General features: G+C 37.2%; 2 protein-coding genes and 1 long non-coding RNA gene across 4 annotated transcripts in view; 2 read left to right on the top strand and 1 right to left on the bottom strand.

The window, feature by feature from the left end:
* Positions 1–13,160, bottom strand: part of LOC107690600 (FTS and Hook-interacting protein homolog) — a 22,853-nt gene extending 9,693 nt beyond the window's left edge. Inside the window, exons 1-5 of one of the 2 annotated variants that reach the window (XM_016488972.1) lie at positions 13,046–13,160; positions 4,269–4,738; positions 3,552–3,690; positions 3,177–3,439; positions 1,045–1,275 (exon numbers count right to left, since the gene is read on the bottom strand). In XM_016488972.1, coding sequence (XP_016344458.1) covers positions 1,045–1,275; positions 3,177–3,439; positions 3,552–3,690; positions 4,269–4,397 — 762 coding nt within the window. In that variant the 5' untranslated portion in view covers positions 4,398–4,738; positions 13,046–13,160. Of the gene's footprint in view, positions 1–1,044; positions 1,276–3,176; positions 3,440–3,535; positions 3,691–4,268; positions 4,739–13,045 lie in introns of those variants that run through there. The other variant, XM_016488973.1, reaches the window with a different exon arrangement.
* LOC107690601 (uncharacterized) lies at positions 8,388–8,888 on the top strand. Its single transcript, XR_001634463.1, has 3 exons — positions 8,388–8,443; positions 8,729–8,765; positions 8,870–8,888. It is a non-coding gene; the product is annotated as an uncharacterized LOC107690601 (long non-coding RNA).
* A 769-nt stretch (positions 13,161–13,929) lies between the features above and the next one.
* cnga4 (cyclic nucleotide gated channel subunit alpha 4) lies at positions 13,930–21,423 on the top strand. Its single transcript, XM_016489001.1, has 7 exons — positions 13,930–14,051; positions 14,252–14,353; positions 14,644–14,750; positions 15,301–15,970; positions 18,968–19,127; positions 19,308–19,473; positions 20,792–21,423. Exons 1-7 carry the CDS (start codon positions 13,930–13,932, stop codon positions 21,421–21,423), a joined length of 1,959 nt encoding a protein of 652 aa, XP_016344487.1.
* Positions 21,424–22,788: the final 1,365 nt, after the last annotated feature.

Raw genomic sequence — 22,788 nt, 5'->3', positions numbered from 1 at the left:
CACACGGCGCTTCCCCTTTTTTTTTTTTTTTTTGCTCAACTACAACAGAAAGTACAGCTCTTATTTCAAGCACAGTTATTGCTATTCCAACATCTTAGCAAGGAATAATGATACACTCACTTTAATGAAAATTCTGCAAAATGTAGTCTCTAAAATGGAGACTAATTTGCAATTTCCTGACCACAAGGATTTCTATTGAAATTACTGGATTATCAAATGTGAATATTCACTGAATATGGTAAACACATTAATGCTCAAGTATGGTGAAGAACATCATTCACATCAGGGCTAGTTTTATATCTGGAACTTCATCATGTCTTCTAGAGCCACAAAACAGGCCACCAAAGAAACTACCAGCTAGACCTATGCATCTCTAGCATAAAAAGACACAAAGTAAAAAATAAAAAATAAATAAAGTGAGAGAGGAAAATGTTGAGAGGTACTGCAGCACTGCAGCATGGAGTCCTAGATGAGACCTCCAGTTGCATGTGTTAAGTGGGTCAGATGAATGCTCACATTATTCTCAAGAGAAAAGAGGACAGAGGAGAGGAAAGCAGCACATCCACTGAACCCAACTGAGTCCAAAACTGTAGCACAACTGCAGATGACAAATGGCCTTTTCATTCCACAGTAGCCAATGCAACCCAGAGAAAATACTACAGCAGTGGTTCTCAAACTGTCCTGGAGTACCCCTTGCCCTGCCCTGCACATTTTGTATGTCTCCCTCATCTATCACACCTGATTCAACTCATCAGCTCATTAGTGGAGACTACAAGACCTGAAATGGGTGTGTCAGATATAGGGAGACATACAAAACGTGCAGTGCTGGGGGTACTTCATGGAGAGGTTTGAGAACCCCTGTACTACAGGACTTTATATCTCCACTGAAATAGCTCCAAGAGGCACTCAAGAAATGAACAAGCGACATTTCAATTGAATGGCACAAACAAAAAAGGCACATCATAACATGAACAGAAAGGATATATTAATAAAGACATGCTAACATAAAAACAGGAGGATACACAACAACACACTCATGCTTACTGGGCAGAAGTAGGAGTTCTCTGCGATGTGACGTGCAACAGCGTGGTTGCTGGCAGAGGTTGCCATGACGAGCAGCAGCGCATCACGGGCCTGCTGCCCCAGAGAGCCGTCTCGATGAATAAATGGCACCAACAAGGAGAAGATCAGCAGGTTAGTGGGACCCTGCTGTACCGGTCCACACCTAAATATCAACTCCAAAACTGCAGTTTCCTTCGCCATGCACACACATACCTGACACAAACAAACATTATTTAGTTACAAATTAGGAAAACACATTAATATTCAATTATCCACAAAATCATTGTACATTACAGCTGTATGCACCCTTCATGCTTGGGCTCATATGAAATTTATGGCCTGCTTTTTCAAATAACTAATTGGAGCATTTACATTTGGAAAAAAAAAGAGACCAATTGCAACTAATTTAAGTAATTAGTTTTACTCCTCATTTGAGTGGAGAATTGTAAAATAGCAAGGATGGTTTATGTCAAGATCTGTCAAATATTTTGAGTCTTGAGAAGACCAACATGGAGTTTTGTTTCTGTGCTGATTGTAATCACATATTCTAATTTTGCAGAATGTTTTGCTGGTCCTGGAAAGATATTCCTGTCAGAAAAATAAGTTCTAACCCAATCCAGACCCCTAACCCAAAACTTAATAACCTAACCATTAAATTACAGGAAAAAGGTGTAACCAAGTTCTAAGCTCAATTTGATTGGTTGTCATGAATGTTGTTCCAAAAATGTTGACTCTGGAACTAATGGAACTCAAGGACAAAGACCGGTTCAATGATTGTAATCTGCAAAATTCTGTGGAATCAATTTAAATATGGGAAAATGCACAAATGACTAGTCTGCAGAGCAGGTTCTGTGCAGGCCTGGTCATGACTAACAATAAACTGTTCAAACTAGGGATGCACCGAAATGAAAATTCTTGGCCGAAGTCGAACAAAATGAAACACTGGGCCGAAGGCCGAATACCGAACACGGTTTTTCACGGTTTTTTCCCCCATTTTGCCAATTTTTTCACCATTGCATAAATTAAATAGCCAAAATGTGCTTTTTACTGTTTTGTCTTGCTTTTCAAAGAAAAAAATAATTTACAAAACAACAATTTAAAAATATTTACTTAACACTGAAATTTTTTTAGCATTCTAGCAGACATTATACCAATAAAACACAACTTAACTTAAAATTAATAAGTTAGTAAAATCATATTTTTTGGCCATTTTTTAGACCCCCTTCTTGAATCAGGCATGTATTTTTGCCTTCCAAATAAATGCAGCCTTGCTGAGCAGAAGAGACTTATTTTAAAACAGAAAATATTATAGATCCTAGTCCGAACACTATGTGTAAATGTTACAATAAATGTTTTAATAGAGCTGTTGTAATTATTATTTTCATTATTATTTTTGTTTTTTATTTTATTTTACAGAGCAACAGTAAAATTACAATAATAACATTTATTAATGTTGACGGAGTTCTTGCTTTTTCTCAACTTATATTTTGGCAGAAACCCGCAGGAAGACCTCAGTGCTACTTTTTGTTGACAAATGATTGTCATTACGAATTTGGGAAGACGTTTGTTGCACGTATCGCATTGTCACATGCCTTGTAAAAATTCTTTAAAATTTTACTGAGCAGCTGACGAGTGACACAGTTTCAGTGCAGATTTCCCTCGCGCTTTGGACTTTGAACCCTACCGCCGCGAGCTCGTGCAGCGCTGTTTGAACACATGCAATTCCTGCGTGTATTAGAAAACATAACATTCTGCAGTTTATTTACTAATTGTTTAAGGGCATTTCGCGATTTTAATCATCATACAGTAACCAGCAACAACCACCCTTCCTCTTCTCATTGAAGACATGCGATGCAGTACTAAACAGTCTCTCGCTGTCGGTACTTGTAATGATTTTTGCGTCTTTCTCGGACAGCTGTTTCCACACTGCCGTCATGTTTGCTGCATTAGCGTGCCTCTATTTGATCGCGTCACGTCATTGTTCGGTACAATTTATTCGGTCTTTTCGCTTATTCGGCCGAACACCGAAAGAGCTTTTTTTTTGCTATTTTCAGTTGCCGAACATTTGGTGCATCCCTAGTTCAAACAGGTGTCAGCATCTGCCTGTCAAACACCTGATTTAGCAGCAGTACGAGGCTGGACTCTAGGGCAGCAGGGCAGCCCAGCTGGGGATCCACACATGCTCCCAGCAGGCTTAGGAGCGGTTGTAGCACTGGACTGTGCAGGAGCAGGGGCTGATGTGACTGTCCGATCAGCATCTCAAACAATTTCAACAGCTCCAGCTGGCTGTCTGGATCCAGACCACGGCGCAAATGCCATTGTACCAACTCATCAAGGATGTTCTCCGCCACCACCATCTCCAGAATAGGACCCATTGCTGCAGACATTTCACAATCCATTGTCACATAAAGCAGCCTCTCATATATTACGCTAAACTGTGAAACAGCACAAATGTATGCTCCATCGAGCTCACAGGAGAGTGTTTTAACCTGGAGATTCAATGTCTCCCCCTGCTGGTCTCTCTTCAGATAGCAGGCACAGCATCTGATCTGTGTGATTGCGAACTGCAGTGAGATCATCGGCATAACCGCCCACTGAAGACTCTCTCTGTTTCAACACCCCTGACACCTGACAAAAAGACAAGGAACAGTTAAATTCTATTTGTGGCAAGGTCAAAGAGGAATAGGTGTCTATATTGATGTAGTGGAAAAATAAGAGAGCACTGACACTAAGGAGGAAAACCTGTTGATGTGTGGGTGTACCTACTGTATGCAATATATTTGAGCATAAAAGGTTACTGACATGCCCTAAAGACATAAAACTATAAAGGCATTTGTTTTCACATAAAACACACATTTCCAAATTACAAACCAAGCAAATAAACCAAGTGTTTTTGCCTTATTAATATGGAAAGACAACTATGAGCCTTTTAGTCAGAGCAGCATGCAGAGCATTCATTTTAACCCTATAAAGCCCACATTATCATGTTTGATACATGAATTCGTAAGCTCTCTGTTTTATCAACATAATCAAAACTTTGCTGAAAAACCTGTTGTACACAATCTACTACATGCCTTCTGACCTCTGACTGATAGTTCATACTTCGTTAACAAGTAAAAGCACAAAATAAAATTTACATGATTGCAGTTTAAGGAGTTTATTTACACAATTATTATGAAAGAAAATAAGACTATGCTGTGTCTCGCCTGTCTCCAGTGGTTCTCAAACACCATAAGACAAGTCTCAGGGTCGGCAGTGCATGGGCTGGATGGGGCTGCATGTCGACTGGTCCGAGTGCCTGGACCTCTTGGATTTAAACGACTCAGCCAACTCATCTTAGTGCACAGGCTGATCCAAATTTTATCGAAAGGTCAACAAGGAAGAATGAAGGGGAGAGAGGGAAGAGAAGTGTGGAGAGGGAGAGAAAAGGGAAAAGGGGAAGGGGGGGTAAGGCGGCTCACAAAAGGCGTCCAAAAATCAAGAAACGAAGAGTCCAGCTTGAAGAAATAAGAGGTAAAATCATAGAAAGGATGGAATCCTGCTGAAGTATGCAGCAACAGTCACTGTACACCAGTGATCAGTGTGTGAGCATGCGAGGCTTGTCTGCACTCCCTGTCATCCAGTTTGCTGTCGGCACTATACTCCATACCGATAACATAGACTCCTCCACACACACCTGCAGGGACAGAAAGAGAGCAAGAGGTCATTGATGACACATTCACACCTGCAGGTAAAAACAAAAAAAAAAAACAGTACAGTCAGTCAGTATAAAGATTAGATTCTGAGGGAGATCGAAAGGGCACACAACATAAATTCCATTAGCAACTATTTTGAGAATTGATTATAACATACATATTAATAGGATTAATATATAATGTCAGTAATGGATGCTGAAAAGTCAGCTTTGTCATCACAGGAATAAAAAACATTTACAAAAAATTCCATGAGGGCTGCAACTATTTTTGAGAATCGATTAACATACATGCTAATATGATTAATATACTGTTCAAAGGTTTTGGATGAGCAAGTTCTCTTTTTTTTTCCTGGCAAGGACACAATTGATCAAACGTAACAGGGACTGGAGTAACAGATGCGTTGCCATCACTGGAATAAATTTCCTTTTTTAAATATACTATAGAAAATACTAATTTTAAATTAAAATATAATTTCACAATATTACTGTTTTTATTGTATTCGTGATCAAATAAATGTAGCCTTGGGGAACATAAAAGACTTCAAAAACATTTCAAAAAAATGTACAGACCCCAAACATTTGCACTGTAGCATAAATTCTTACTTTAATTAAAAAGACACCATTTATTTCTGGAATTTCATTAAAAATACATTTTATTACACATCTCGCCCAATCCTCACGTTTGCAAAAGGGAAAACGAACATCAAGGCTCCTGGGATCTGTTCATTCCATTTTGCCGTTTCTGACAAAAACACATCATGCATGTATGTTTGAAGCAAAGTTATGGTATAGGGTGTGAATATTAATCGGGTCATACAGATGTTGCGGTTAGGCCTGGGCGATAAAACGGTATCAATATTTATCAACGGTACACCTTCTTCGATATCGATAGAAAAAATTATCGATATAGTGCACGATATAGGCATGTGCTATGAGTGACGCAGACAGCACACACAAACACGAACACATGCTGAAATGAGTGCTGTGCCTGCCTGTGATGAGGAGATTGTCAATAAAGAGTGAATATTAGTCGGATTTAAAATAAACATTTGCATTTAAATGTTAGGTGTGCATCAGGGAGCGTCATCAGTGGCTCGAGAGATGCGGTGATGATGTAAGTGACGTTGTTGCATTTTAATGTTTTGTTAGTCTAGCCCACGAGATGCGCCGCTGCTGTGTTATTCATTCAAAATATTAGAGAAATATAGAAGCTCAATGCGGAGAAGATCTTGAATGGGTTAAAACCGAAACCAAGCCATTCACACAGAACGCATATTCAGCGCAATTTTAGACAGACAAATATGACTGCTGCACTCACGTCTCACACAAGAGTTGTATAGAAAGCCATGCAAAGTTAAAACAGTTGAAACTTTTAGTGCAGTCTGTGTGAATGGCGCTTCGGCTCTTTGGATTAAGCAATGCATAAATACATGATGCTGTTTTGTTCATAATTGTTTATGAAATTTGCGAAATTATATTTGATTTTTATGAGTTAATTTAGACGTAATGCACATTTTTATAGTTACTTGCTAAATGCGCTGCATTAATTTGCTCATTGCGCCCTCCTGTGGCCTCGGGAGACAATTAGACCTATACAATAAAGACCTATTTAATCTGCATATAAAACATTAGAAATTAGATATTTGTTTAATTTTTATTGTGTTTGATTGTTAAAACAAAAAATATTTGTTGTTTGTCTCAATAAATTGTGTTAATTATAAATATAGAGGTTACATTTAAAAAAAAATTTCTATTGCTTTTTGTTTTAAAAAAATTTCAATAATTATTGATACCGAATGATATGAAACATTATATCATTGATACATTTTTTTGCTATATCGCCCAGCCCTAGTTGCAGTAACACTTTATTTTGATAGTCCACTTTAGACATTCTACTAACAATAAGTAACTTTGCAACTACATGTCAACTAGCGGTCATTAGAGTATTAGTAGACTGTCTGCTTAATATCTTCTAACATTTTATTTTGATGGGTCTACAACATACAAAAAATTTGTATTTGCTCGTAACCAGAATTTGTTAGCATAGCACCCTGAGATAAAGAATTAATGCTTGAAAGCAGAAAGAAATGAAAGGTTTAATCATAAACGCAGCACACCAGTAGATCTCCATATCAGGTTCACCATCTAATAAATATGGTGTCTGGTGAAACAACTGCACCCATAATACAACAGGCAAAAGCACTCGCAACTCTAAATACTGCAAGTGGCAGCCTACTGTATATTCATCTATGCATTCAGCTGGCATTTCTGAAAACCTACCTGCAAAAAACATCTATAGCAGTAGTTTTTCTGTGATGTTACACACACGTCTTCCTGTGGTCTTAACTAATGCAACAACACTTCCTGTGTTATCAAAACCAGTGACACTTCATATTGTTTTAGTATTTGAGACTTTAATTTCAGTACAAACAACAAGGGAGGACAAAAAAGCAGACTCGAGAAATGGGTCAAAAAATTCAAACACAAATTCAAAAGCCATTTTCAAGGAACCACCAAACACATACAGACACTCCACCCTGCCATTCACTAAAAACTTCCTTGACCGTGACAAGAAATAAGGCTTCCTTTCCCTACAAGAACTCCCTCATCCCAAGAAAGACAGTTCACAATTCCAATGACATAATGCTATAGAGGCTGTCTCTTGAGGAAGGGCCCCGTACAAGGGAGGAGCCATGTGTCACAAACTCAAGGGTATACAAAGGCTTCTTGGTACTGTAAATTGGATAGTATGAGTCACACACAAATTCAACTACAGCAGGGTCCAATGTTCCAGACCAAGTCAAACAACATCTACTTACAAGTGCACAGTTTCTAGCCAGCAAAGAGGCGGTACGACAGCTTGGCATAGTTTCTCCTTTAATTACTTTAGTGTCTTTCAGTGTGCGCACAGCCCAGCTGACCACTACTCCTCTGATACTCTGTCTCTCTCTCATAGTTATTGCTTCACTCACTAGTTATGTCACTGCCAATTCATACTGTGGCAGCAGCAATGACTATGTTATTATCAACTAGGGATATGCTGGTATCAAATTTTTATGTGATTAATTACATCCTAATGTATTCCTAATCATTCCTAATTTAGATTAAAAACTGTTCATGTTTCATGTATGCAGCATTTTTGCTTGGACCATGATTAAAATGCAGTGGTTGCCTCTCATTTTAAATGGAAAGAGCACAGACAAAGCCTTATTTTGTTTATATTAAGATATTTTTTTTTTTATTTGTGTTACTTATTTGATTTGGGGCTTGTTTTAAATTTTCAATTTAGTTTTGTTATATACATTTACATTAGCCTATATTTAAATTTTGTTATTTAGCAGACGCTTTTCAGTCAAAACCAACAAAAGAGCAATAATATGCAAGCACTATATTAGTATATTATTATAGTGTTATATTTCAATTTCACAAAGAAACGTGCAGCATTTTGTCCAAGCAATAATAAAAGGACACATTTAATTTATAATTTGTCTTAAACATCGTTAAGATGGGCAATTTGAGCGATTATAGGTGTATTTTACTGTTAAAGTGGGTACCAGTTGGCTTTGCTGAGCAGGCTCAGCATTTTCGCGCCCACTGGAAGTGTAACGTTATCCCAGTCAGTTAAGTTGAGTAATTTTTTGTTTTTTTTTACAGGCACACGCTTGTGAGTCTGAGACTGGATGAGGGGTGAGTTTTGCATTTCTGTACCAAATGAAGAGTATAAACTATATCTTAAGATAAGTCAATATTTGAACCACTTTAAAGTTTATTTTTTTTCTCCCTACATAATTATTTTTTTTTTCTCCAATTTACAGGCATTGTTTGTCTGTGAGTCTGAGACTGAATGAAGGGTGAGTTTTGCATTTCTGTACCAAATAAAGAGTATAAACTATATCTTAAGATAAGTCAATATTTGAACCACTTTAAAGTTGTTGTTTTTTCCCCCTTACATATGTTTTTCTCTTTTTATAGGCAAACATTTGACTGTGAGTCTGAGACTTGATGAAGGGTAAGTTTTGCATTTATGTACTAAATAAATAATATAAACCATATCTTAAGATAAGCCAACATTTCAACGACTTCTAATTTTTTTCCCTACATTTCTATCGTTAGATCATTAGACAGCTGAGTTTATTTTTTATAGTGTATATATATATATATATATATATACATACATATACACACATTTTTGGTAACTCACGGAGACAAAGAGTTTTTACAAACGCTTTGCTGGCTAGTGGCTACAACATTCCAGCATAACACAACTAGTGGTGCTGTAATGGGACTAAACAGCGGAGATTATCTGAGCAGTCCAGAGTCAGTCAGCTCTGCCTGCTTACTGACTGCTTAATGCCCCAGGGAGAACAGTCAGCTCCTTGTGTTTCACTGTGATTTCTTTATCGACCCTGCAACCACAAACACCACAGATGCACACTACTGGCATATCAAGATTCACATCTATATGTCTTTTAAAACATTAACAAACACAAACAGTTATGACTCACCACAGGTACATGCAAAGTGTTTCAATAATTGTAACTGAAAGTAACTGTAAGAATCAATATATCATCGGTGAGGACAACCATGCTGAAACGAAAGATCATCTCCCAGGCAGTAAGGACACATAGAGGAGACACTTGCATCATGTGCATAAACATGCACTCACAAGTCATTAATGCAAATGCGTACTGCTTACTCTGACTCAAACACCAAGGCTCAACAGTAAGAAGAGTGGTTCAGGCCTTCCCTTGGTTGATCGAGTCATCAATTCATACACGTTTTTGCATTCAAAAACAGCTAGATGCACAGAACAGCATGAAATAGAATATAACATGAAGCTTGTCTGTAAAGTTGCCTTAAAATGCAATGTTTAAGGGCCGAGGCTCTGAAAAAAAAATAGCTTGAAAAATTTTAATCAACTTAAATATTTTAACTTATATAATCAATAAAACATTTCAGCATGTGATGTCACTAAATTAAGCATTTACCAAAATTAGAGATTTGCATACTTAATTTTTGTGAAACAGTACACTGACTACTAAATTTTCCAGAAAATAAGTTGCACTGGGTCAAAACTGCATTGTTGACAGTAAAAACAAACAAACAATAAGTTGCATTGGTGTATATAAGTCACATTCAGAAATAATCTAAAATACAAGTAAATAAAAAGCATTTATAAACATTATAGAAACTATAAATGTATATTACTCCCCTCACTCCACAACAAATCCTTCAAATTTAATGGTATTCAGAACAGAGTAGGAATAAAAATATATAAGTATAAAACAAAAATAAATTAAAGTGGTATTCTTTATTAACTATACTAACTCATTATTAATGCCAAGCCTTAACAAATGTATTTAAAGTGAAGCTGAATCTATCGAATGTGCAAGATGTGCCATACAAATAAATTTGGGCCTGCATAACATGCAGTGCTGCATAACATGCATAATATGCAAGTGTGCTTTGCGCATGTTTTATGTGCTTAACATTAATTATATTATGAACATCATATAAGTTCCAGCATGTTGTAGATGATACAAAATGTGACATTCTGGAAAATACAGTATTTGTTCATATAACAAAGTATCTAGAGATACAAATGTTGTAGTACTTTTTTTAAATATAAAACACACTGCTGCTAAATCAATTACAAAACAATTGTTATAGCAATGGCTTTGCATGTCAACCTATATTATAGTGCAAGGCTGTTTGAGAATGTGACAGAAGGGGGAAAAGAGAGAGATAGAGAAGCAAATGGAGAGGACTCTCTTTCTCTTATAGTCCTGAGGTCAATAAATCATTAGCCAGGTGTCTGTCTTGGCAGCTCACAGGTAAAGTCTTAATGGTAGCAGATCAGGAGCAGGTAAACATACAAGTGTAATTACTAGATTCACATCAGTGCACTCTTTAAGCTGATGAGGTGGACCTAACCTAATGGTTATGGATCTGTGCTGCTACCACTAAGTAAAAAGAAAAGGGGTTAATAAGATAAAGGTTCTGCTCTTCAATAATCACTGTACCCTCAATCAAGACATTGCACAAAACACACTACCCCTAAATATACAGTAGACTGCTTAAACAAGGCTGTTTTCTACAAGATTCACATTATTCTGCAAATCTGAGCCAAGGTTATTTAAAAGAAAGGACATCTGAAACGTGTCTTTACCACCAAATACTCATACTTCCTTATGACTCAAGTTTTAGGCCATGCATTTACTTCTCTTATGGCATGCTTCATATTTATGCCAATTGAGGCAAAAATGGAAAAGGTGAATCATACAAAACTATAAATGACTAAATTCACTGGAATCCAACTAGAGAGTGTCGACCACTGACAGTTGGAAATAAGGAGAACAACAGAACAGAGCGAAAGAGAGAAAGAACGAGTGCATTCCTTGGGTTATAATCATCAAGGGTTCAAAGTTCAGTCATTCTGACACTGAAATGAGTTTAGGACTGCTGCGGCATTTTCTGAAGGGAAATAAACCTGAACACAACGGCTCAAAATGACTCCAGCAATTGTGTGTATGTGTCTGTGCAGAGGGGGTGAAGACAGAAAGACAGACGAAGAGAGTCTGAAGTACATCTTCACTAGAGCACAAAAGCTTATATGGTTTTATGGCACAGAAATGTTGCTCTAGTAGCTGATATTATATAGACTTTATGGAGCAAAAGTATGACTGAATCAGAGTTACTGCAGACAACTAAAACAATAAAAAATGGGACGTGAAATCAAATATTTTAAAAACTTAAACATATTATACTCAACTAGCTGCCAAGGCAGAAATTTTCATTTAGTTTGAGATAAAAATGTATAAAAACTATATGGACATACAAAAAATGACAAAAACACACAACATAATTACTACACATTTAACTAAAAATTGCATGAAACAGAAAACATGAAAAAACAAAAATTAAAATATTAATGAAAAACTATAATAATATCTCAATTATACTAAAATAACACTGGTCTTAATCATTATAGACATCAGCTTTTCCAAGTAAAAATGTTTGCAAAAATGGGCTTTACACAGAATTTGTAACAATAAGATGAAGGATGAGAATCATCAATACTGTTTTAGATCAAAGTAATCAATAATTAGTAGCTGAGAGGAATCCCAGCACCTACACCTGAGATAATTAAATACCAAGATAAAACCTGTTAAACATTGAATAATACACTATCAACAGAAATAAGGCTGAGAACCTACTAGAGCATCACTACTTTTCTGCAGACCCCTCAAAAACTCAATTTCCACTCATAACCCTGCCATAATATCCAATTATAAATACAGAGCATATATTCAATCCAGGCACCAGGAATACTGTCAACTCTCACATTTATTGATAAATACAGTGACTTCATGTATAGTCTTCATAAAAATCTCAACAGGCTTTTATATGAATGACACATATTCATAATCATATTCATGAGAGATTGTTTTCAACCACACATCACATCTGAGTGAATAAACTGTCATAATCAGACTTAAGGTTTGACCCATTTAAAAAAAGGTTAGTTACAAAGGATAGACCACATGATTATATATGATTTGGACTGAAATAATGCACCATAATTCGCACCTGCCCCACAGCCACGTGTTGAGTAACTTGACGTACTCAGGATACACAACAACATAACAGTCATTTTGAAGCCTGGGGTTCATCACTTATGACAACATAAACATTTTAGAGGTTAAAACTGGAACCACCACACCATCTACCATAATCATGCAGGTCAAAAGGCACTCATAACAGCACAGTAAAAAAACACGACAACAAAATCGCTTTAATGGTTCATTCCAAGAAGCTGACCTACAAATACCTAAACAGCTGTCAATCACATAGTTATTCAAGTTTATGCCAATGCAGCTCTGTCTTTCTCACTTTCAGTACGAGTACGTTAGTTATGTGTCACGCTACACATTCCCACGCAGTGATGTGTCGTTTTAAACACATAACGTTAAACTACAAACCGAGCGGTTAAAACCCGTTATTCTGTGTGGTTATGTCAAGTGGATAAAACAAATCAAACCTAATTATTGACGCTTTCAACATTAGCATGGTTTATAGAGTATAACTTACGCATATTTTCTTCCACTGCCAGTGATATTTTACTCGTCTCATCTGTGTGGAGTTTCACCGTTAGCCGCACAGTGAGCTCGCAACGGGTCAGATCAGAATTGACGCTGTCCGTTGAGCTCGCGAGCCGAGCGGGAAATAAACGGTGACGAGACCACACAGCGCGATTCGACCGTTAAAACCTGAGCAAAAAATACTTACGCAAGCGAGTGCTGTTTTCCGCTTCGTCCTCCGCCGTAACCTGTCTATCATCAAACAGCGAATCTCAGATTTGTCAACCTCTCCCTTCGTCCCGCAGCCATCTTTCTCCTCAGATTCCACGGACACACCCACGCGCACGGGACGCTGTGACGTCACGCCGGAGGGTGGCGACTAGGCCGAGAAGTCTGTTGTTTTGCTCGGAGCGCCTCCGCCGGGGAAATTGTAGAATTGATGAAGTGACGTATGAATATTTATTAGATTGCGATGACGTTGCGTTGGGTTGTAACCTTTAAGGGGCGACCAGACACGGTGCGTAATTAATATTCATGAGTTGGCCACATGGTGGGTAAAATGCGTCCACCGCTGCACAGAACAAAAAAACTGTGGTATAAATGCTGCCACCAAGTGGTAATATGATGTTTTTTCCTGCCTGATACAGTTAAAATCATAAAACAAAGATTTCATTTTCAAAATACATTGATAATAAAGTACATACTATGCTTACACTGCATATATTATAGTATTCAAACATAATAGAGCTATTTTTTGAGTTTGTAAGCCAACTGATTCAGGTTTTAGACACTTGATGGATCATTACAACTATTTTCCATTTCAGTTACCTTTGCTCAGCTACCCCACAGAGTTTGCAGAAATCTGATTGGTTCACACAGATTGCTGAGCCAGGAGGAAACTGCTTACCTGTTCCCCTAGAGAAATGGTGTCATGGCAATAAGCATCACATAGTACTTGTGTTATATGGGTGGGGCTGCTTGTTGTTACGATGACACAGATAAGTGGTCAAACAATGGTTGCGTTTTCTTCATCTGTCTTGTAATGTTGTTATAAACTTACTTGGCTTCGTATTTTCTTTGTAAATACTAAATATGAACACAAATCGCTGGGCAAGGCTTTTCACATGGCAACGCATGAACAAGAATGGTGAAGAGGAAGAGAATAAGGAACAAGAACCAAAAGAGAAGAAGAAAGAAGAGACTACAAAATTAAAGTGAGTTTTAGTTCAAATGTTTAGTTGTCAAATTTGTTACTGTAACATTATAATGTAAAAATGCTATGAAGTTTAAATTTGACAACAATGCTCCAAATACACACACATTCACACAAATGCAGTTCTTTGCCATTTTAAGGGGTGTGGATAAAAAAGTACACTATACAAAAACACTAACACAAAATGTTCTAATCTTTCAGCTGGAAGGAATGGATAACTGATCCATCTGAAGAGTTTTATTATACATGGTTACAAATTATGATACTCCCTATCTGCTACAATTGGGTCATCATAATATTCAGGTAGGAAAACACTGAGGTTTTACTGATTGGTGTTGAACTACATATGTAGGCCTATATGTTTTAATAAATCACTTTGATTTTTATTTTTTTTACAGCATTTTAGAAAAATCTTGCAGCTGAAATGAGAACATTAACAAAGACACTAACATTTTAGTTCTTAAAATTATATCAAATTTGCAGATATAGGCCTATTTTGGATTTCAAGTCCTAACAGTTTATTTGCAACAGTAAGTCACTACAGGTAGACCTTCACATGAGAACTTGTTCAAATATCTGTGTATTGTTCAAAGGACATGCTTCTATGCAATTGAGGAGAAGTTTGTGGCAACATGGCTCACCTTGGATTATATCTGTGACTTGTTCTATGTGCTTGACACAGTTATTGGGGTTCGCACAGGTAAGTGTGCATCTTGTTGCTTTCTTTGTTTGTTTAGCCTTCCTATTAGTCTGAATGGACTTATTTAATTTTCAACTTTGCTTCAAATATAGAATGACTTCACTTTTTTGTCACTGTACAAATGAAAAGGAACTTGAGGCACCATTTGTGATTCCTCATAGTTCATTTGCTAAGAAGTCATTAGCTTGTGCGAGAACTGACGTTAAAATATCTGTGTATTGTTAAAAAGACATGTTTCTATGCAACTGAAAAGAAGCTGTCGTCAACATGGCTCACATTGGATTATGTCTGTGACTTGTTCTATGTGCTTGACACAGTTATTGGGGTTCGCACAGGTAAGTGTGCATCTTGTTGCTTTCTTTGTTTGTTTAGCCTTCCTATTAGTCTGAATGTACTTATTTAATTTTCAACTTTGCTTCAAATATAGAATGACTTCACTTTTTTGTCACTGTACAAATGAAAAGGAACTGGAGGCACCATTTGTGATTCCTCAGTTCGCCACTGGAAAACCTCAAGACATAATTTCATAAAAGGTTTTTCTATTTTACAGGTTTTCTGGAGCAGGGTATCCTGGTGCGAGACTTGTCCCTTTTAAAAAAGCGTTACATGCGCTCCTCTCGCTTCAAGTGGGACATTGCCTCCCTGTTGCCCACTGATCTACTCTACCTGAAACTGGGGATCCACACACCTCTAGTTCGGGTCAACCGCTTCCTGCGAACGGGTCGTATGAACGAGGCCCTGGACCGTATGGAAACGCGCACATCCTATCCAAACACCTTTCGCGTCGCCAAACTCATGCTGTATATTTTCGTGCTCATCCACTGGAACGCTTGCGTCTACTTCTCTCTGTCTAATTACATAGGCTTCGGTGCGGATCCCTGGGTCTATCCCAACATCTCCGACCCGGACTTTGCTGCCACGAGACGCCAGTACTTCTACTGCTTCTGGTTTTCCACTCTCATCCTCACCACAGTGGGTGACACTCCGCCGCCCGAACGCGAAGAAGAGTATCTGTTTTTGGTCGCAGACATGTTGATCGCCGTGCTGGTATTTGCTTCTGTCGTGGGGAGCATGGGGGACGTGATCTCAAGCTTGCGTGATCGTGACAACGTGTTTTTTCCCAATCACGAGCTGGTGAAGGGTTACCTGCGCAGCCGGCGCATCAGCAAAGAACTGCAGAAACGCGTCAACGACTGGTACCAGCATCTCCACATCAACAAGTGGGTCTTTCCGTTATAGTGTGTGTGTGAACGTGATTTCGCCAAGTAACATGTTCCTGGAACAACATCCCAATCAACCAATCAGAATTGAGGGATAATTTACAGGAAACGTCTGTTTTAGGCTTACAACAAGGGTTAGGTGCTTCTGAACTCTTATTCAGTTATCATTTCCCCCTGATTTGTGGGATAAATTATGGGTAGGGTTAGGTTTAGATGTAGGGATATGGTTAGGTCTATGTTTTTGGACAGTAATGTTGTTCCAGGAACATGTCTGACTTGGCAAAATCACAAACGGCAGAATTTAAAGACACTTAAGCAACATCTACCTTAGTGATAAATAAATATACTAAAATGTTTTTGAAATACATTTATTTCATGCTAAGTATAGGCCTACTACATATACATTTACATATTTATGTGCTTAATAAAAATAGGCTACTCTGCAATTGAAGGCTAGCCTACTTGTGGTAGGCCTATACTAAACTGGTATACAAGGATGTTTTGGTCCTTTTCAGGGGTCTGAGCGCGGTTCGCGTGATTTTTGGCCCATATGTGAACACTCCAAACGATCTCAGACCCCTCGAAGCGAACCGAAACGAGACCATCTCGGGAGGTGGTCTGAGTACGGTTCGCTTTCGGCTAAAGGTACGGTTCGCTAAAAATGTGCGTTGTGAACACAAATCGGCCCGGGGTCACTTGATTTTTCCATTTGAGAATTCCAATGTAGTTTGGCCATCAGATGTTTCCGTACAAATCAGCTGTTCATAGTGGCTGCTTCTTCTGGCAGATCTCTACAAATTGTTCGCTCACAACGTACAATCGTTTATTTTAATTTCAACCGCTTCCAAACTGTGTAAGAGAGATACGGCTGTGCGCCTTGCCAGTTTAAACTTTTAGGCGTAGGCTACGAGCGCGCACATCCCAGCGGGGGCTAAACTACACTCTCTTTAGCGTTTATTGTTTCAACTGTCAAAAACACCCATGGTGCACATAAACACTGTTGGTTTTGTCTCAATCGAATGTAAACATCTGGGAAAGAAATCGCATGTAACTTATCTGTGCAGTATGTAGTTCTAGTACAGCAGCCTAATATGAGAATCAGTATAAATATAGCCTATCACTCATATGATTAATAGGCTAATATGCATTTTAAATTTTTTCATTTGATTAGTAGCCTACAGTTCTTACTGAAATGCTGCATGTAAGAATACCTGTACTGTACTTGAAAAATTTAAAGCAGTTTATATTTTATTTGTCCAATTCAATTTTTTTCTATCGCAATGTCAGCATGCCTTTTCCGCTGGTCCTTAAAAAGTCTTAAATTTAATTGTATCAAATTTAAGGCCATAAAAAGTACAAGGGAAAGACAATTGTCATATAGCTTAATGCGATGATTTAAATTAAAAAGGCATGATTTCATTGGATAAATATGAGCGCTGCACGTTTCAACGTATATCTTTATGCAGTTCTGAAAGCGCAACATGCTGGCAGAGAATGAATTTGCATTTTTTAACAGCCCTTCTGCTGGTTTAAAATAGATATTAAACCAGCCATTAAACCATTAATATAATAATTGATACATTTGATTTTTGACTCTTTTCTTAAAAATGGTTTGAAATTTGAAAGGCTGAAATTTGAAATTTTATTTCATTTTTTACATTTTGTTTGTGAAAACCTGTATCTGAACTGTAAATCATGCTTTTTACAGTCATTTTAAAACATTGCCCCACCCCACTCATATGGCATACATTTTATCTGTGCAGTGCAGGTCTTAAAAAGTCTTAAATTTTAGCTTAAAAATCCTGTGTGCCATAAACTAAACACGATTACGGAAAACAATTCAAAATAAATATTACAAAGGTGTACGAAACTTATATTTTTTGTGCAAAATATAAAAATATTCCAGTTTCGGAGGCCATAATGTCAGCCATCAAACACTGAACTGAACTAGATCCAAAAAGCAACAGTCTGAACACAAAGAGGTCTGAGACACCAGAACTGCTTAAGTGGACCAAAAAAGGATCTGAGTCCTCATACAGGAACTGTGATAGTGTGAACACAAAGAAAACTGGGTCCTTTTTCACTTGGTCCACCTCTTGGTCCACTTAAAGGGGTCTGGGTTCGGTTCTTTTAAAGAGGACTCAAGTGTGAAAACACCGTCTGCTAAATTGGAACAACTAATTTTGTACTTAATGCACTTTATTTGTGCAGAAGTAGTGCTGAAGTCCAACTAAAATTATACTGAAGTATATTTGATTTAGCTAAAGTGGAACTATTCCAAGTATAGTACACTTTAAATATCTTGCATTTAAAGACTGATATATTATTCAAAGATCATACAGTCCTCATCAATGGTGACATAAAACACATTTTAGGCGTAATATTAAGAAATGTGCATTGTACACAAATAGTACTCCAAATAAAGATTAATTATAATTTTGATATCAGTAAGCCTCAAGCGATGCCAGTAAATATGTTAATAGATTTGAACTATTCTTAGTACGAAATAAATGTATTTTAAATATATTACTTTTTTCTAGGTTACACTACCATTCAAACATTTTGTGTCGGTAAGATGTTTTTAAGAAATTAATACTTTTATTCAGCAAGATGCATTAAATTGACCAAAAGTCACAGTAACAAAAATTCAAATAAATGCTCTTTAAAAATTAAATTATGAAAGAGACTTAAATTCAAAATATTATTTTAAATAATAATAATTCACAATGTTAACTTTTTACTGTATTTTTGATCAAATAAATGCAATTGGTGAGACTTCTTCCAAAAACACTACAAGTCTTATCAACCCAAAACTTTTGAAAAGCAGTGTAAATGTAAAAGATTGCTAAACTGCAAAAGAAAACAAAATATTTTCTCGGAACTAGTTTTAGCCATTTTCTTTTGTAACATGAGATTAAATCCCTTAAAGCTGTTCCTCTCTCATTAATATCATCTAAATGTTTGTTCCATCCAAATCTTCTCATGTGTCTGGAACAGAAAGATCACACGGGAGAATGAGATTCTTCAGCATCTTCCGATCACACTTCAGACAGCAATTGCCGTGAGTGTGCATCTGCCCACTCTGTCCAAAGTCACCATCTTTCAGAACTGTGAGAAAAGTCTGTTGGAGCAGCTGGTACTTAAACTCACCCCACAGGTTAGAAAACAGGTGGCACACCTGGACAGGATTAAGTCTAACACTAGAGCCAGTTGAACTGAGACTTGCATATACTTTACCTCAGCAATGTTATGTTTATACTGTTGTCATTATTGGACGGTATCATTTGTTAGTAAATCTTCCAAAACAAGCACTAATCATCATTGCTATCCTCTTTAGGTGTATAGCCCAGGAGAGTATGTATGCAAGAAGGGAGATGTAGGTCATGAGATGTACATCATTAAAGAGGGGAAGCTGGCAGTGGTTGCAGATGATGGAGTCACTCAGTTTGCTGTTCTGGGGGGAGGAAACTTCTTTGGAGAAATCAGTATCTTGAATATCAAAGGTAGGAAATGATAAAGATGAGTAAAGTATTCAATACGTAAGGGATCATGTACATCCAGATAGACCTATATGACCACATGAACTTTAAGAATCATATGCTTTTTTGTTTGTTTAGATCGTTCAGAAGGGTTTGACGAAACTGTTAAACTAGGTTATTTACAAATCATCTAAACACCCGTTTCATTTCTAATATTATGACTAAGTAGTATTAAATTGTAAAGAAATTACAGATCCATCTTTGAAATCTGATTGGTTGATAACTTTTGACAACATTTAATTCAGGTGCGAAAAGAATTAATATCTATAGCGCATGAGCACACAGAGATTTGAGAGTGCACAGGACACAGTTTGAGTGAGAGGAGACACGTTTTAAGTGCGTGCACACTCTCTGGGCGAGAGCAGCGTGTATCTGAGCGCGCGCGTCCGGTTTTGTGCGAGAGCAAAGGAGATCCGCGCGCGAGCGGAGAGATCCGCGCTCGCGCATTATATTAATGTGCTTTCGCGCTACAATAATGCGCTCTCGACATTTGTCATTAAAATAACGCCATATAGTACCGGTCAAGATAACTCGTAGTACCCGGATGAGCGGTGTGTTATTCAATTTGGCTGTTGTTATCTGGGAATAACATACCGCTGGATGGCGCGATTGACCAATCAGAATCAAGTATTCCACAGAGCTGTGTAATAAATGTAGTAATCACATTCCTTATATTCAATAACAACATATAGTATATCCATCATCATGGTGATGGCTAAAGTTTTTATAATTTCCTTCCACAACAACAACTAAAATGATTTTTATTGTTTTGTAAATATGAAAATTGTTCTCAAGACTTTCCTTTAAGGGCTTAGAAATAATAAATTCCCTTCTTCCCTTCCCTTCATCCCTTCTTCTCTATGCATGCGAAGAGATTACAGTTTCTCCACAATGTTTAAATAAAATAAATACCTTTTTTTAAATGTTTTTTTTTTTTTTTGCAGTTGCAACCTTATTGTTTTCTTTCTTCCATGAAAATGTCATGGAAAGAATGTGGACAGTAATTTATATATAAAAAAAATAATCCATACTATAAAACTACTATTTGTTTTTCACAAAAAAATCTTCCATCATTTGTGGTCGTGTTATGCAATATCATTTTGCTACAGAGAATTTTGCGTGGATGGACTACATTAATGGCGTTTTTTTTTTTTGGGAGTTCAGCAATAAAAACACCATCTGCTTTTGTTGTATAAAAACATATTTAGCTGTATTTAGCTGTAAACACATAATGAATCACCATATATAACACAAATTCATCACAATTCTCATTAATGCACAGGTAACAAATCAGGAAATAGACGAACAGCCAACATTCGCAGCATTGGTTACTCAGATCTCTTCAGCCTATCGAAAGAGGACCTGACTGAAACACTTCTTGAGTACCCTGCAGCCAAACGCCTGTTGGAGGAGAAGGGTCGTCAGATCCTGACAAAAATGGGGATGCTGGAAGAGACAGACGAAGGGGAGGGAGAGGTGGAGAAAACGGAGGACAAGGTGAAGCGCTTAGAGGCCAGCCTAGAGGCCCTGCAGACCAAACTGGCTCGGCTGATAGCTGAACTGGAGTCTAGTGCCCGAAAAATGATGCAAAGAGTGGAACAACTGGAACTGCAGACCGAAGGATGGGAAGGCATTGTGGCCGAGGGTGCACAGGGAGAAATAGAAGAGCGGGAAAAAGTAAAAGAGAGGGAGATTGGGGATGGGGAAGGGGAAGGGGAAGGGGAAGGGGAGAAGGAAGATGAAGAGGAGCCAGTAGTGGAAGGAGAGAGAGGAGAGGGTGATGGAGGAGAGGAAAGCCTGGGAGAAAAGGAGAAGAATGTAGGAGGGAATGAGAAATGTGAAAAGGAGAAAGAAGAGACAGGGGAAGAGCAAACAAAGACAGAAACACAGGATCAGAAAAGAGATGAAATGTAAGTAGAGAATATTTGAAAAATATTCAAATATATGTAAAAATACAGTTTAAATGTTTGGGGTATATTTATAAATCATGGATGCATTAAAATGATCAAAAGTGACAGTAAAGCCATTTAGAATGTTATAAAAGATTTCTATTTTGAATAAATAATTCTGCTAAAAAAAATCCACTTTGCCATCACAGGAATAAATTAGCCTACATTTTAAAATATATTACAACAGTTATTTTGAACTAATAATATTGCACAATATTACTTTATATTTGATCAAATAAATGCAGCCTTGATGAGCAGAAGAGACTTCTTTCAAAAACATTTAAAAACACGTTTGAACAGTATAGTGTATATCAGTGTACCATACTATGAATATAGGCTAATACAATTGTGGCATATAGATACAAAAGACAATCTGTACTGTTATGAATGCAGTTTTATGAGATACATTAAAGGAAAGTCAATTACACTTTGAGAGCATTGTTTTTTATTTAACAAAAAGAAATATGAATAGTTTTATATATTGTGATGTAATGTAATCAGTCCACTGTTAGCGTTGCTTAGTTGCAGATGTGAAACTCTATCGAGACGCTAGGTGGCAGCACATACTCCACTTTCACAGTTACCAGAGGACGTCAGTTTGGAGGTAAATGTCTCATACAGCTAGTATTTGAAAAATTATGTGTTTTTTGAACATTAAAGCATGTCAACATATTCTGTTACACCAAATACACAAAATAATGATCTTTAAAATAGCATCATATGACCCCTTTAAGATTTATTATAGGTTGTTTTTCTTCATTAAAAAACAACTCCACAGAGAAACAATAGAGAGAACTTCAACAACTGTATAGTCCACCCAAAGAGTCCTGTGTCCCAACTTAATGTTAGAGCTGTTGCCAGGCCTGGTTTTCATGGTGTGAAATTTCCTACCATGCAGAGTTCATTATTTGTTAGTCTCCTTACCACATTCTTGTGTTTTGGTAAAGAAAATTTCAAGAATGTAGGAAGTCTGGATTCTGTGGATTCAGTGCTGTTTATCTTTGCTCAGTGTGCTTCTGTGACTGCAAACTCCATTGGAACAAGAAAGCTGCTGTCAGCAATTAATATACTGCAGTGCAGTTTATATTCATCTCGCCGTTCTTAATTGAGTAAGTCTGGTAATGTTCTTCTTCAATTAAGCAACAAATCAAGAATACTAATTCACAGTGGCTCAACCAAATTATTATGCATGCCTAAATATATTATCCTTATAAATTGTTAGTATTGACATGACTTTGAACTTGGTTCATTGGTGCTGTGAATTGCCGACGCGAAAGCCCACTCTCCCACTCCTGCTTTGGAGTCTGACACTCTGATGAAATCCTCAAAG

This window comes from Sinocyclocheilus anshuiensis, unplaced genomic scaffold, assembly GCF_001515605.1.
Source record: "Sinocyclocheilus anshuiensis isolate Anshui unplaced genomic scaffold, SAMN03320099.WGS_v1.1 scaffold1709, whole genome shotgun sequence".
NCBI lineage: Eukaryota > Metazoa > Chordata > Actinopteri > Cypriniformes > Cyprinidae > Sinocyclocheilus > Sinocyclocheilus anshuiensis.
Note: the sequence above shows the minus strand (reverse complement) of the source record. Positions and strands in the feature narration are given on the sequence as shown.